The 16,996-nt window shown below is 37.4% G+C and overlaps 1 protein-coding gene across 1 annotated transcript in view; it reads left to right on the forward strand.

Moving 5' to 3' along the window:
* Window positions 1-16,996, forward strand: part of ddb1 (damage-specific DNA binding protein 1) — a 92,052-nt gene that overhangs the window by 26,474 nt on the left and 48,582 nt on the right. Inside the window, exons 12-16 of the mRNA XM_055229847.1 lie at window positions 5,588-5,766; window positions 8,523-8,686; window positions 13,639-13,746; window positions 15,467-15,674; window positions 16,487-16,582. Of these exons, the coding sequence (XP_055085822.1) occupies window positions 5,588-5,766; window positions 8,523-8,686; window positions 13,639-13,746; window positions 15,467-15,674; window positions 16,487-16,582 (755 nt within the window). The remainder of the gene's footprint in view (window positions 1-5,587; window positions 5,767-8,522; window positions 8,687-13,638; window positions 13,747-15,466; window positions 15,675-16,486; window positions 16,583-16,996) is intronic.

Below are 16,996 nucleotides of genomic sequence, written 5' to 3' on the forward strand. Positions count from 1 at the left end.
TGAAATGGAATTATTCTGTGTTGAAAATCGTATGGTAAATGCTGTGTGTTATTATAATAATAATAATGATAATAATAATAATAATAATATGATGGTAAAGACGTTCAGAGTTTTATCTAAGGCATTAATTAATCAATGTATCATCCATCCTTGATGTGGTATTAAAATTGTTATGAAGCTTATCCCTTAGTGTCAAAATCAACTTTGAAATTATAGTATCACAAAAACACTACACTGAGCCATAAAAACGACCACATTCTAAACATGAAACCGAAAATATACTCTTGTTTACACTCGTCAAACTAACAAGTGTAATTTTCTCATACAATCTGAAGCTCGGGCCGTGGCTTACTCCGCTGCAGCATTATAATCTGGCAGCCAAACACCATGAACAAACCTTGCACTTACCATAAAAAGACCACCCCCACCGCTCAGAAAGGGGCCGTTCAGTTTTGACTCTCCACTGAATATTATCCGCACGGCTGCTGGATTGGACTGGGCTGTTTGGGGTCAGTTTGTAAATAGTGCCGATAGACTCTGCCACCGCAGGGAGCAGAACAGTGAACCTGATCTAAACTCCGGCTTTAGCCTTGGCCTCGCTGTGTTTAGAGAGAAGGAGGGCGAAAACAAGTGGTGCCCGGGAGAGATGCCAGCCTTTCAACTCACAACATAAATCTCTATATTGTTAAAGCACAGTCATTGCTCGGGGTTTAATGTTAGTGTGTCTTACCAACTTTTGTCAGGGCTTATTTTTCTCCGTAGTGTTGTGTACTGCGGGTTGTTTTGGAGACAGTGAATCAATTGTCTAAAAAAAATGAAAAATGTGTTTGAATGTCAGGACTAAAAGGGTTAGATGCGATGTAAAACACAGAGGTGGGTAGAGTAGCCAAAGAGTGTGCCTAAGACTAATGCTACTTCAAAGTAATACTCAAGTAGAAGTACAAAGTAGGGGTCCAATAGATTTCTTGAGTAAAACAATTAATTCAGAAACTACTACACTAGAGTAACTAAAACAGTAACTGTTGGGGCGTAGCATCTGTTTTATAATTTGAAGTATTTTGAAGGACAAAACAATAAATAATGCACAAAATCTGGTATTTTGAAAGAATACACAAAACAAGAAGACACAAAAATGAGACAAACTAAATCATATCTGAAGGAGTGAAGCAAGAGGCACAAATGTTCAAATCTTTTCATATTGTCAACATAAAACTTTTGTCACTTGTAGAAGCGAGTAAAAACATGGCGTTATTTTTTCTCAAGCAACGATGAAGTATGCAATTTTGCAACACATATCTGCAAAAATACCACAACTACAGCTGCTGACACTCACTTCTTGATTATCGGACAGTACAATGAGTCGCAAATAGATGCAGTCAGTACGCAGTAGACGTATTTTGACTTCAAGAACTGCTCATACAATATATCTGTACTGGGGCAAGAAAAATTCTGCTCAAACTGGGTACAAGGCCTTTAATACTGTAGTAGAACACAGCAGTGAGTGGGTAGTCTCATTCATTTTACCACAGAAAATATTAAGAGTTTAAAGGTGACATGTTAATTTCCTTTAATCAAATTATAACCAAACTCGCTGTATCACAAATCTAAATTTTTTTTTTTTTCATTTACATAATTATTAAGAGACTCCCCATGGTAAAAGTGTATAAATAATAGATTTTAATAAATTTCATTAAGAGTTTAAAGGCACTGCAGCGGCCAGCCAGCTCTGTGGTAACTAGAGAGTATATTAACAAATTATATCTAATCAAAAATCTATTCATAAAACATAACGCTGTACCTGGGAATCTGCGAGATGAGCTTGTAGGGTTGTCAAAAGTATAGCAAATGAGATCCTAATCGATACTAAAACTAGTGTTAAACTAGATACTCACTGGAACAATTGTCAGTATTATAAAAGTCATATTCACAGGACAGAAATGAACCTTTCCTGAACAACTTTAGAATGAGCTTGAGTTGTATCAGAACAATTATAAGACCACAGAGACTAGTGTTGTATACCTCTACCTGGACGACTGAGGGATTACACAGATATAAGACCAGATGGTAATATAAAAGAAGGTACTACGATGATTTTATGTTGAAAATCCCATTCTGTTGTTAAAAAAGTATCTAGTCTATTCATTAGTATCAGAATCAAGTTTGCAATTTTAGCATCATGACAACTATGATCTTATGATGTTATTTCATTGGCAGTTTAAAGTATATGCCTCAAAGCCACATAAATTACAAACATTTCCTGTAACACTCCAATTTCCATATTTTTTGCATGACGCAACGTTTCTCAGAAAAAGCTCTAAGCTGCATTTTAAATATTAACGATAAATCAAATGGTCCCTGTAGTATGAATGGTGGTGGTGGTGTGGGCCTGTTTTCCGGTTCCATGGCCTGCTGTGTCCAGACTGTGGCAAACTTTGTAGCTTTAATTAACCACGGTAAAATGTGAAGGCTGCACTTTCCTTGAACACAAATAACCTAACAAGTACACTGGACCACGGGGCACGAGGTAGTAGGCTCCTGTGACTATTAGAAGATTACAAGCCATCACACAGCTTTATCTGGCACACTTTAGAACACTTGAAATTATATTAAGACAATTCATTGGCTTATCTAATCTGATTCAAAGTCCATATGATTAAATAATAACTTTGCATAGGAGATTCTAAGGTAGCCAAGAAGTGGGTGTTACTATCGTTTTAACTAGTTTTTTTGGTTTAAAAGCTGGTTCTTTAATTGGAAAACAACGGCAAATTACTAGCTCACTGTTGGTAAAAACTCCAAAGAGATACGATAGGACAGAAAGTAGTGAAGCCACGTCACACTAAAATTAAAGAGGGAGTATTATGCAAAATCATCTTGGAGCTTTCTACCACATTATAACACTGTTCCCTCATCCAAAACATGCCTGAAGTGGTTTTATGTCACCCATGCATGTTTGAGTAATCTATTACTGGTACTCTAGTATTTGAACCCTCCATACGGTTAACAAAATGATCCCACAGCTCTTGTACAAGGCTCAGTCCGCAAGCTTACGTCACCCATGCTCTCGTATTGCCATTTTCAAAAAATATATATACAAGAGCATGATTCAGAACTGTGCACTACAACTTGACAAACCTGATGCAATGTGCAGTAGTTTCATGCGCACCAAATTGTGTTGTGATGGAGTGACTTAAACATGTTAATATGTTGTTTTCGCTGACAATAAAAACAATAAAATGTAACATGGTGATCTAATATGTTATGTTTCAGCAGTTTATAGCGCAGAGAAGTGTAATTCACCCGCTTTATAGAAGTTCCAATAAGCCACAAAAAGACTTCTCACAATTTTAACCACATTTTATACACACATAAAGAGTGGAAATGTCCCCATATTGATTTTTGCAAGTAATTTAACCCAGAAAATGCTCTGGGATTTTAAAATCCACCCACCATGAAATCATTGTGATATTTGTGATGCTTAAATGGCTTTAAGTAAGCATCTATCTGCTTGTGCAATGTCGACAATAGCTGTGCTGCCAATTTTGATTTCTTAATATGTCACTCTTCACTAACTCCAGCACACATTCTGACTTCATTCTGACTATAAATGCCTTACACTTTGCCATTGTTCACTCCAGTCACAAGTGTGTGGCTGGTTTACTAAAGTGACTTAAGTGATTAAAAAGAGATGATAAAAAATAACTTCTTAACGTCCATTGTCTCCTTTCAGTAGTTAAACATAAGCAACAGCAAAGGCTTATTCCATAAAGGGCTCGTATTACTCCATTTTCTGATCTGTTTCCTCAGCAAAAAACATACCTGGAGTTGTTTTGTTTCATTCACATGTTAAACACACACAAACTACATATTCCACCTTGTAATGTCATGTTCTTGCCAAACAGGAAGTGCTGCACTGTGTTTTTAAACTCCGTACACCTTAACTAGAATCATTTGGATAATTTCAGCCATCTCTACTGAATAAAATGTAAATGGTAGCTGTAAACTTGAAAACTACCACTTCATGATATCATAAGGTGAACAGAGCATTTTGAGCTTTGGAGATATAGACAGACTAATAATAAAGTGTTACTCAAACATGTGTGAATGAAACAAACCATGAATCCAGGTCTGTTTTTGATGAGATAGCAATGTTTTAAAATGGCTTAAAGCTCACGAGAGTCAATTTTACATAATAAGGGACCTTTAAATAGTTACCACAGCACTGTTTAAACCGTACTTTTTCTTTTAAATTAGCATTTCTCTATTGCCTTGGGGAACTTTCTGTGTATTGTATGGGTTATTGCAATTACATTTAAATAAGCATTCAGATATAAGTTATTCCTGCATGTTTAAATTTTAATTACTAGCTCCACCAGGATTTTCGCCTGCATGTGCAACTTTTGAACCCAATTTATGCACAATTGTATACTTGATTGTTGAAGTGAATATTTGATACAAGCAAAGGTTTATTGTCGACATTACAATTGCCTCTAATCAAATTAAAACCAAACCCGTTGTCACACAAATCTCCATCTTTTTCTCATTTCCATAAATATGCAGTCTCTTCCCAGGCCAAAACATTTTTAAATAGACTTTTACAGATGGCATTTATTTCATTGTCAGTCATCAAGCATCGGGGTGGTCCGTAGAGTAACACCTGTCACTCACTCAATTCCGTGTGGACACTTTTTAATAGATTTTTTAGGATAGTTGATCTATAATATTCTTTTATCTCTTGTCTTGTCCAGTTAAAATCAATACTAATACAGACTATGTCCACTAATTTACTCTAATGTATTTTTTTTAAGTTTTAAAGTTATTTGTATATTTGTATTCCTACTTTCTTAAATTATTATTTAAAACCAAGATTAGAAAGGGATATTATGCAAAATTATGTGTGTTTTTTGTTTTTGTTTTATTGTTTTCGCTTTCTACCATGATATAATGTTGTTCCCCTCATCAAAAAACATGCCTGACGACATTTCATTAATGAATGTTTCAGCAATTTAGCAATCTCTCCCTGGGTCCTATTCAAACTCTTTTTACGGTTGGCTGTAAGAGTGCAGTGCTCAGCCCACAAGTCTACGTCCATGCTGCCACATGACAATTCTCTACAAATATACACAAACATAATAAAAAAACTGTACACAGCAACTTGATGCACACTGATTGTGTTGTGGTAGGGCTCCGAAGGGGGAGTGACTTGGTGCAGGGAGCAAAACGATGGGGGACTCAGAGCATCAAAAACTAAATGTTAGTCTGTTGTTTTCGGGGAATATAGCAGTTTCAAAATAAAAAAAAAGTCAACATGGTGATCTAAATATGTTATTTGTTGAAATACATTATACATGGTTTAGTCTCATTTTAGACCTGGTTTAGTCAAATTGTAGACCTTGTTTAATCCTAATTTAGATTTGATATAGGTCTAAAATTAGGATTAAACAAGCCTATTTGACAAGACTCGATCTCAAAAAAATATATATCAATGAGTTGCCCAACCCTATTTGTAGATCTCAACCACAGCATTGACAGGTTATGTAACTATTAAGACCTACGTGTATTGTAATTAGACTCATTGTTGTTGCAGATAACATCTGGCTCAGTGCGGCTGGTACTCCAAGACAGTAAGGCCCTCGTGAGTGAGTGGAAGGAGCCCCAGGGGAGGAACATCAGCGTGGCCGCCTGTAACCACACCCAGGTGGTGCTCGCTGTGGGGCGGGCGCTCTACTACCTGCAGATCCTGGCTGGGGAACTTAAACAGATCAGGTAGGTCTATCATGTCCTGGTTTAGTCCTGATATAGTTTAGTCTTGTTCTGAAGTTCTTGGTCTCAGACCCTGCTTTAAAGGTCCCATATTATGCAAAATTGACACTTGTGAGCTTTTAGCCATCATGGGATTACCACAGAAAGTCTACAACATATTCTGGTGCACAGAGGAGCAAAGACATTTCAACAAGACTAAAACAATAGCTGTAGGACTGCAAATTTTTCAAATGATTCTGTCAAAGGTGTAGGCAGTTTAAAAACACCAGGGAGTGTTTCCTGTAACACCACTCAATGACATCACAATTTTCAGTTTGACAAAAGAACATAGCCTAAATATGCTGGCTTTGTTTGTTAAACATGTGTGAATGAAACAAAGCACAACTCCAGGTGTATTTTTGATGAGGAAACAACATTATAAAAAAGATTATAAAAATTCTGTTCTGTAGTCTGGGTTTAGCTCTGGTTCACGCTGGGTTATATTTGAGACAGCTAAAGCCTAGAGCCACTGACTCTGGAGGCTCTGCAGAGACTTCAAACTAATGACAGAGAGAAGGCGTGAGGAGTGGAAGCACGACTTACAGCTATAAATACCCTGAAACAAGTACATCTATTAAACAAGCCATCTTTAAGCAGCCTGAGGTGTGTTGTCAGTTACATTGTTGTTACCAAGTTTCTCTCTTTCTTCTCTCTTTTAGCCATATCATCCTGGCCTAGTCCTGGTTTAGAAGTGCTTTTGACATATTGGTACACATCATTTTAGATAGTGATGATGATGTTTAACATCACCACCTGGTTTAGTCTTGGCTTAGGTCCTGGTTTAGTCCTAGTTCTGTAGTTCTGGTTTAGACCCACAGGACTCATCATTTGGGTAGGACAATACTAACATTTCAAACTCTATTTTGATTAAATTAATTCACTCAATACCCAATACAGATTATGATGCCACAGTGAAGATTAAAAATATTAGGGCTGGGCACATTAATGTGTTTTATCATGTTAACTCAAAAAAGAATTAATCACAATTAATTATTTTACCACATTTTAATGCAGGTCATATGTATCAATCAATAAAGCTGGATCAAGGAGCCTCGCTGAGGTCTGTGAGCCGCTGAACTCACCTTTTCCTTTCTCCTAGCTTTACAGACAGTGTGGCAGAGGCAAGTCCAAGCTCCGTCTGAGCTAAACTAAAGTCTCCAAAAGAACCAGTGAGACTGAGAACAAGAGTGACGCTAAATACATGATTCAATATGCGCACAGAGGATTAGCAATCTATCAGCGGTAATGCGCGGAGTTTATGTTCGTGTCAATCATGTTTACTGTGAAAACTACGGAGATATTAATATCCCACGATTAGTAATCAGTGAGGTGTTTTGAACTAGGACTGCAACTGAACCAGGACTAAAAAAGGACCAAATAAGGGGACTGACCTTTACCAGACATGAATTAAGACTAAAGCAAGACTAAGCCAGGACTTTAGCAGCCTTCTTAGGCTCATAGTGAGCAGAAAGGAGCAGCAGACTACACAGGACAACCACAGGAAAAAATAGTTCAGCTTCAAAAGGTTAAATAAAATTACATTCAAATAATGGATTGTAGACATTAGGAAAATAAGCCTTTTTATATTATTTTGCCTTTTATTTGGATATTTTCAAATAACTTGGTCCCAGATGCATACAAAATCATATTCAAGTCAAACCAGCCCAACCCTGGGTGAATACTACAGTATATTTAAGCGTAAAAGGTAAAATAAAGAGCTAGGAGACAAAAAAACCCTCATTATATTTGACCTTTGCTTACACCATGCAATAAATCGCAACTCATCGAAATTCATTTAGAGTGAAATTTTCAAAATAATAGTACTTTCTTTCTCAAATGAGTGTCTAGTTTCGATATTGGTTTTTAGTATTGATTAGTATCTGATTTTGATACTATTGACAACTCTACATCATAGTGGTTTAGACCTGGTTTAGTCCTAGTGCATTCTTTAGCATTTAGTTAAACATTAGAGGATATGTTCATTTATACCAAATGGATGAAATAAATGGGTTTTTTTTGGCATGTCTCAGAATTGAACCAGTTGTGATGACAGTTGATTGCTAAAATGAAATGCTTCATGTTTAAGTTTGGGATTGTTACTGGTCAAAGAAACTGTAGCCTATTAAAGCATTAAATTGTTTTGGGACTTTTGTTATTTAAACTTACTTTATTAGGGTTGTCAAAATATCAAAAATCTGATAGTAATCGATACTAAAACTAGTTTTGAAACTAGATACTTATTTGAGCAAGTATCAATACTAAAAAGTGACATCCTCAGGACAGAAGTTAACCTTTCCTAAATAGCTTTAGAATGATCTTGAGCTGTATGAAAATAAGTATAAGACCACGTAGAATAACATACTCCTATGGACCGCTATGGAACCTACCTGGGCGACTGAGGGATTACTGTCATAAGACCACATGGTAAAATAAAGTACTATGATTTAATGTTGAATGTTACGTTCTACTGTGTTTTTAATGATCACTGTGGTATCGGAATCAGTATTATATATTGAGTCTATTCCTTAGTATCAAAATCGAGTTTGAAATTTTACTGTTGTGACAACACTCTAGACACAATACAAGACTCTATATATAAGGTTAAGGAATTATTACATTGAAATACATGTGCCTTGGAAATTGTGTGTTGAGTGTTTATTTTGCATAACATCATTAACGCATTCTCACCCCATCCTCTGCTTGTTTCCTGTCCTCCTTAGCACCACCGAGATGGAACACGAGGTGGCCTGCCTAGACATCACTCCTCTGGGGGAGCCGGGCGGTGAGTCCCCCCTGTGCGCCGTGGGACTATGGACGGACATATCTGCACGTGTCCTCAAGCTGCCCTGCTTCACAGCCTTACACAAGGAGATGTTGGGAGGAGGTGAGGAGACACACAGCGCTACCAACAGCCTGCTCCATTCATTTTGTTGTGCTTTCCATGTAGTTAATTTGCATTTTTTATCATTTGAGGAGGACACAGATGTTAAAGAGGGGGTATTATGCCAAATCATTTTTATTTTTAGCTTTTGACCATGTTATAACTTTGTTCCATCAACAAAAACATGCCTGAAGAGGTTTGAGATGGCATCCATGCATGTTTGAATATTTTAGCGACCTCTTCCAGGCCCTATTTGAGCCCCCTTTATGGTTAGCTGTAAGATTCTGCCTAATGTTATAGCTTTATAAATCTTATGCAATCTGCAATAGTTTCATTAGCGGGATGCACGCTGATTGTGTTGTGTAGCGCTCTGAAGGGGGAGTGGTTGAACACAGGGAGCAAATGGAGGAGAGACTCAGAGTGTCAAAACAATAAAAGGTAACATGGTGATCTAAATATGTTATGCTGTTAATACTCCATACTTCATTCATTACTTCATTAACACCCCACAGAAGTAAAATACCCCCTCTTTAAAACAACTCTTATAATTGCAGTGTTTTGTTCTCATGGTCAATGTGTAGCTCACGGTAAACGTAAAGCATGTTTTGTTGTTTTTTGAACTGTCAAAAGTTTGGACACTTTTTCATTTGTGGTTCTTTTTATTTCAGTGATTATTTACATGGTAGATTCTCACTGAAGGCATCAGAACTATGAACTGGTACATAAGGAAAGTAGCAAACTAAAAATAACTCAAAACTTGTTTACAGAAGTAGAATTTTTTTAAAGTTACCCTTTGCTTTGACCACTCGTCTGCACTTTCAGCATTTCTTTACCCTGATAAGGTACAGTTGTGAAGTGAAAAACATTTCATGTGAATTCATCATGAAGCTCATTACGAAAAGGTCAAGGGTTTAAGGCCGTACTGCAAAACACTGCAGGTAAAGAATGGAGGCAAGCAGTTTTCAGACCCTCCACTAGAAAATTACATAATGCACCTTTAAATGTTTAAATCCACTTCATTCAGATGATGACAGATATTGACCACTAGGAGGATTGGGTGGGAAAAGTGGACAACATGCGTTTTGATCTTAAAGCTGAATTACAAATAACATCTCCTGAATCACTATATACTCACTATATCTCTGTACATAAGATCCTATATTATGGAAAATTGACTCTTGTGAGCTTTTACCTATGTTAGAACATTGTTACCGCTTCAAAAACATGCCCGGAGTTGTGTTTTGTTTCTTTCACACATTTGAGGTCAAGGGTTTGCAGCATGTGTTTGAGCTTTTTTTTTCTCCCCATACATCTTGCATCATATATTTGTTGTCTTTTAAATATAGAAAGTAGTAAATGTAATAAAAAAAACATTGAAAAAGAGAAGTACACTACAGTCAAAAGTTTGAACACACTAACTTTTTTTAGAACTCAGTATTAAGCCATAGTACGTAAACTTTTAAAATAAAAGCATGTTTCTTTCATTTTGGATGATTTTATTGGAAAAGTGTAGAAAAACATGCGTTCTTATGTGTGAGTGGGCTCGCATCTCCACAAATCTGACTGTTATTTGGCCTGGAGGAGGGCCTCTTACTGCTTGTTGCTATGGAAATGTTGTTCCTTTGGCTATAATCATCCACAGTATAAAGTATATATATCTCCATAGAGAATGTTGCGAAGTAAGGGTTTAACATTCTGTTTCCATGGAATAATGCAGGTGATGTGCCACCTCCAGAAAGTTGCATACTATTGCTTTAAGGTATTCTGCTGTACTGAAATGCCACGGTATCAGGATGGGCTTCTTGACAGTTTTCACAGAACTCATTTATTTCACTGAGTCAGTGGAAGGCTTGGGTTCATAATCATATATAGGTCTGTCACGTCGCAAATATAGTAAATAACCACACATAATCAGAACTTTTATTTCAGTCTGTGTATGCCTGTCATATAGATCTCATCACTGTTGGCTACTTGCTTTGAGTAAAAACAGATCCATTATCAGTAGGGATGCAACGATCCAATACTGGAGATACTGGAGATACTGGAGATATTGGAGATTGGCGCTGATACTGACAAAATTGGTGGATCGTATATTGACTTCCAAATGACGGCTTCATCTGATATTCTGGCTGGACATATGAACTGATATTATGAGACCATCTACTGGCTGTGGATGACCCAGAAAGTCTCAGAATGTTTGAATTTGTATTTATTTTTATTTATACAGAGTTGTTCTGTAGTTAGTTGACAGATAAATAACAGCTACATAACACATGGATCTGGACATGGATCTGTTTTAATAATTGCTTTATTTGGTCTCTGCTCTGGTATCGGTCAGACCTGAGAAAGCTGGATTGGCGTATCCCTAAATATCAGGGCAAATGTCTGCACAGTAAAGTAGTGCAGTCTTGTTTTTGTTAGGCATTATAAAATATGCAACTACACCGTATACTGACATACCATGGAATTTTTGGTCACGATTATATTGTAGACGTGTCATACCATCCCATCTCTGTGTGTATTTATGTAAAAAGTAAAGGTACAATGGATATAAATTAGCTCAAGATAAACACATTCTTTTAGCAATAGTGAAGAAGAAGATAATAGTGAAGTGATGTGTTTAAAATAGGTTTGAACTAAAGTTGCCATTTTGATTTTAAAGTGGGACTAAACACAAATTCCTTCCACAAACACATTTCAAATAGAGCTGCTAAACTGCGCAGTGTCTGTACACTAAAGAAGAGAGGAAGGGGGAGGAGGGGTGGATCTATAGGTATAATCCAACCCCCCCCCCCCCCTTCAGATAGGCGTTTGTAATCTGTCTGTAATGTAGACGTGAAGTTACCAACTACTACAAATTGCAGTGGCCACTGAAGTCAGCGCACACTTTAGATGTTTTTGACCAAAAAGATGCAAATTTACCTAGTTTACACTAACGTTGAAATTATTTGAAACTGTAATTAATGCTATACAAAAAACAATATACATATTTTAGCAGTGGAAAAAGTGGATTTAGTGTTTAGTTCCACTTTAACAATAGTATGCCATTTTACAATTGCAAACCAAACCAATTTACCACCCTGAAAAAGATTTAGTTGATTTTATACACTTTTTATACACAAAATACAAAAATGTAACATTATGCCATATCCACTCAGTCTTCAGTGGGGTTTAACACTCTGGGAGTTAGGCTGTGTCCAGTCTGATCCCTGGCCTGTGTTTGATGCAGTGGACCATATCCTCCTCACACTGTCACAGGAGCTGCTCAGACAGGCCAGACTGACCGCTGCACACACTCCCCATTACAAGGCCAAGGGTATATTTTTGATACTTCATCATTGGTCATTCACACCGCATGTATTTGCTTGTCTGCATGGAGATGATAATGCTTTGCCTGGACTGTATAGTATGGCATTAACCTTTCTTCAATTACAGATGTTTTTATTGCTCAAAAATACCTTGAGATACACTGAGCAGGGTCGCCTCTTCACAGATGTGACCTGTTATTTTGCCTGCTTGCCTCCATGGAGTATTTAAGGAGGGAGTATTATGCAAGTTTTTGGAACTTTCCATATTATAACATTGTTCTCTCCTCAAAATCATGCCTAAAGAGGTTGTATGGCATCAGTGCCTGTTTGAGTAATCTTGCAATCTCTCCCGGGCCCTATTCGAGCCCTCCTTACAATTAGCAGTGAGATTCTTTCAAATGCTCAGTCCACAAGCCCATGTCACCTATTTTCCCACATGTCAATTTTCCATAAATACAAAAGCATGATACAAAACAATACACTACAACTTCACAAACTTGATGTGATGTGCAGAAATTTTATTAGTGAAATGCACACGATTGTGTTGTGATTACACTCTGAAGGAGAATGACTTGGCATGGAGAGCAAAGGGAGGAGGTACTCAGACCGTCGTTTTTTAAACATCTTAATACACTGTTTTTGTCGAATAGCATTTTCAAAACACTAAAAGGTAACATGTACATCTAGATGTGTAATGTGTTAACTATTAATACCCCATAGAGGTGTAATACCCCCTCTTTAAGGCCATACTGCAAAATTGCAGGCAAAGCATGGAGGCAAGCAGGCTGCAGACCCTCCACTAGAAAATTACATAGTGCACCTTTAATTGGTTAAATCCACTTCACTCAGATGACAGATATTGACCTATAGGAGGATTGGGTGGGAAAAGTGGACAACATGTGTAATATCATAACATCTCCTGAATCACTATATACTCACTATATCTCTCAACATAAGATTCTGTATTACACAAAATTTACTCGTGTTTAGCTATGTTAGAACATTGTTACCTCTTCAAAAACATACCCGGAGTTGTGTTTTGTTTCTTTCCCACGTTTGAGTAACTATTGTTAGTCTGTCTACATCTCCAAAGCGCAAAATGCTTTGTTCCACCTTATGATGTTAACAGCTACCTTTTACCTTTAGTTCAGTAGAAATTGACAGTTCCAGGGCTGGAATCATCCAAATGATTCTAGTGAAGGTATATGGAGTTTAAAAGCACACAAGAGCACTTTCTGTATTACCATGTGACATCACAAGGTAGAATGGAGTACCAGATTTTTGTGTTAAACATGCGAGAATAAAACAAAACACAACTCTGGGTATATTTTTGATGAGGAAACAACATTATAACATAGATCAGAACGTATGGGCCCTTGAAAATGAATAAAATTGTTACATTGCCTGCCCTCTCTAAATTCTTATATTCAATAGTAGAAAAGTCTGATGTTTTATTTACGGCGCAGCCTGTACTTGTTGTATAAAGTTTGCTGCCAGCCTGAGCTATAAGTCATAGATTTTTGTGTCCAATGCATTCGCTGACATTTCTCCCTCTCTGCTCCTGCGGGCTGGGGGGCTGGCTGGGTGGGAGGGATGGTTGGGTACAGTAGTGCTCAGGGAATAACTGATTTGGCTGTGTCCTTTCAGAGATCATCCCCCGCTCCATCCTCATGACTACGTTCGAGGGCAGCTACTACCTGCTGTGTGCGCTGGGAGACGGAGCACTCTTCTACTTTGGACTGGACCTCACCACTGGTACGTCTCTGTCTCAAACACTGTTCTGCTTAGGCTGTTGGAAGAGGAGAGACAATGTGAAATTTTTCTTTTAAAGCGGCCAAATCCAGTCTTTTTAGAGCTTTTGACCATGGTGTAGTCTCATTTACCCTCTTAAGTATTTGAGTGATTCATGCATGTTAAGAGTAATTTTATTTTCTTAATCATTGAAATGTGTAGGATTCGGCAGCATCACGTAGCTATTTTTGTACAAATGAAGAAAAAAAAATCCACTACTCACTAGTGTGACCTGCAGCTATTCGTCGAAGGTGCCAACAGCTGGGCAGCTTTTTGTTGTGATGCTACCATTTGCTCCAGTTGGGCACTGCAATTTTCTAACGCGGAAGTCGGCAAACTTGTTTCTTTTAAGTCGTTTTAGATCAATATTGCTGTTTAAAATGTCCCCAAATTATATCATAATGATCCACAGGTGTCATAGATTATAAATATATAGCAAGAGACGTTTTCTTTAAGGGCCTGTACCTGATTTTAGACCAAAAATTAGGAACATATTTGAGTTTGAACTGTAGCCCCACTCGATTAGTCTTTTTTGCCAGTGTGATATTGCACAATCACACGAAACCAACTGTCTGAGATAGTGTCATGCAGTTGTTTCCACATGGCTCACATTAATCTCTAGTGTTGTATTCTTATGCTTGAAAATGCACCATGACAGAGAATCAACTGTCTGGCAGTTATTTCCCATGATTCTTCGCAAACAATGTTCCTGAAAACAAGTGACCCTGTCGGTGGCTTATCTATGGTTATTATCCAACAAAATGCTTTGAAAAATCCATAGGTTATGTCTTTCAGGCTGTTTTTTCCCTCATTTACCTGTTTTTACAATACCCTGTATAATATAAAGACCATTTATCTCAAGAAGAATATATAAAAATACACGTACAGGCTCTTTAACAAGCCTGTGTATTATGAAATATGTATGGTGATCTTTTGGGTATATAACTTTCTTTTGTCTGTGTAATCCCTTAGTCGTCCAGGTCTGATCCATAGTAAAAGATTTAACTGGCTTTTACTATAACTTTCTTCTGTTATATACTTGGCCTCCGTAATGATTATTAATATATAATACATGTAAGCAAAGGAATGACCTTAACCATAATTGTGTGTTTTAAAGTCCTATTAATTTTTAACAATGTACAAAATGTGTAAGTAAAGCTCAGTTGCTTATCCTCCAGCGCATTAGGCAGTTTGATGTTGCAGGTGAGATAGTAGTAAATCGTTCAATCCATCTTTGAAAAAAACAATAACACTACTCTGCTCTCTACTTTTTTCTGATGTTTTATTGCAGATCAATTACTTAGTCGAAAAGAAAATTGGATTGAACCAGTGACTGATAATTATTTGGCAAGGATTGAATAGTTAATTGAATAGTTTCAGTTGACTCATTTTGTGCAGTATTATTCAGGCATGTCAGACCTGAGGATTGTTAAAAAAAATGAAAATGAAATATCTGCCCTAAACAATAAATCCTTTTTAGTTCAATACAAATGCACTGGTCTTAAGAGACTTTGGATGTTGCTGCTCTTTATGTACCATTCTAGTGTAATCAGCAGACTTGTGCACATAGGTCCTGTTCACCTCTGCTCCTGAGAGAATCCTGTCCTCCTACACATTTCTCCACAGCACTACAGTCATCTACATTAGCATTAGCTTGCCTGTGTCCTCTCCCACTCTCACACAGGGGCCCTCAGTGAGCGCAAGAAGGTGACACTGGGCACCCAGCCCACTGTGCTCAGGACTTTCAGATCCCTGTCCACCTCCAATGTGTTTGCCTGCTCTGACCGACCCACAGTCATCTACTCCTCCAATCACAAGCTGGTCTTCTCCAATGTCAACCTGAAAGAGGTCAACTACATGTGCCCCCTCAACTCTGAGGGCTATCCTGACAGGTAATACATTTGTTAACTGCTGCTACTGCTTGTATGGTTTGTTAGCAAATTCAACACTGATGAACTAAGTACTGACTAGGAAATGGTGAGCATTTACTGGGGTCAGATGGCATGATGGCAAACATTCTATGATACTTCTATGGTGAGATAAGATTATAAGGAGGGTGGGTAAAATACATATATGATAAATGATATATTGACATATGACATAATGACATAATACGTGAATATTGACTTCTATCTGGGGCATTGTACTATTCTGCTTTCTAAAAACAACCGATATCCAGGTTTATAAATACTTTTGTGACTCTGCTAATGTCTGTGATTTAGCTGGGTAGAGGCCATTGTCTCTAATACAACTTAACAGATTCAAACTTTGGCAGATTTACACTACTGACTTAGAGGGATTTTAATATTTGATGCAAGTGTGCAGACTTTATTAAATGTGTCTGCTGCACAGAAGTAGTTTATGATGTGTGTTAGAACTTTGCTAAGGGTAGGAGTAAAAATGTTCATACTTCTTCCTGCTCCCTTTCGTACATACTAAAATAGATTGACTGCATTTTTACTAATTGTCCATAAAACATTTCTTTTTATGGATAATAATTATGATAATGGCTTAATACATGTATTCCCCAAAACTCAGTATATAATACCGACGTCAGTTACTAAGTAGAGCCACTTCTTTGATATTAATGCATACTTCTCTCCTCCTACTACTTATGTTAAGTGCTACGTCAATATTCCTCATTTGAGCTTCATCACAGTCTTTATTCTCTGTGTAATTTTTTTTTCTTTTCTCTTCCCCACAGTCTGGCTCTGGCTAACAACAGCACCCTGACCATTGGCACCATAGATGAGATCCAGAAGCTGCACATCCGCACAGTACCTCTGTACGAATCTCCCAGGTCAGAGCACTCAGACGCTCCAGCACACACCTTGTACAAATAGGATTCAAATAGCTTATATTTGCACTCGCTTTCCTCCGCTTCTAGGGTTTGCTCTGATTTGATTTGCCTTTACCCACTGTTCCTTTTCGCTACATCTACTATAAAAGATTTCATGTGCTAAAAGTCTGAGCCAGAGACTAGAGTATAACTTTTTAAATGAATAAAGCCCTCCTTTACCCCTCTGGAAATGTCATTAAAATGAAATCCCATCATCTTGCCGACAGATGTACAAGTTCTCATCATACATTCCTCACCTTATTGCTGTAGTTTGAGTGCGTTTTGGAACATTTATAGTAATGTTCAATATGCACTGCACCTAAAAAGAAATGGTAAAACCTAAAAAATTTTTTTTACCAGTATCAGCGGTAGGGC

This window comes from Periophthalmus magnuspinnatus, chromosome 3, assembly GCF_009829125.3.
Source record: "Periophthalmus magnuspinnatus isolate fPerMag1 chromosome 3, fPerMag1.2.pri, whole genome shotgun sequence".
NCBI classification, from domain to species: Eukaryota; Metazoa; Chordata; class Actinopteri; order Gobiiformes; family Gobiidae; genus Periophthalmus; species Periophthalmus magnuspinnatus.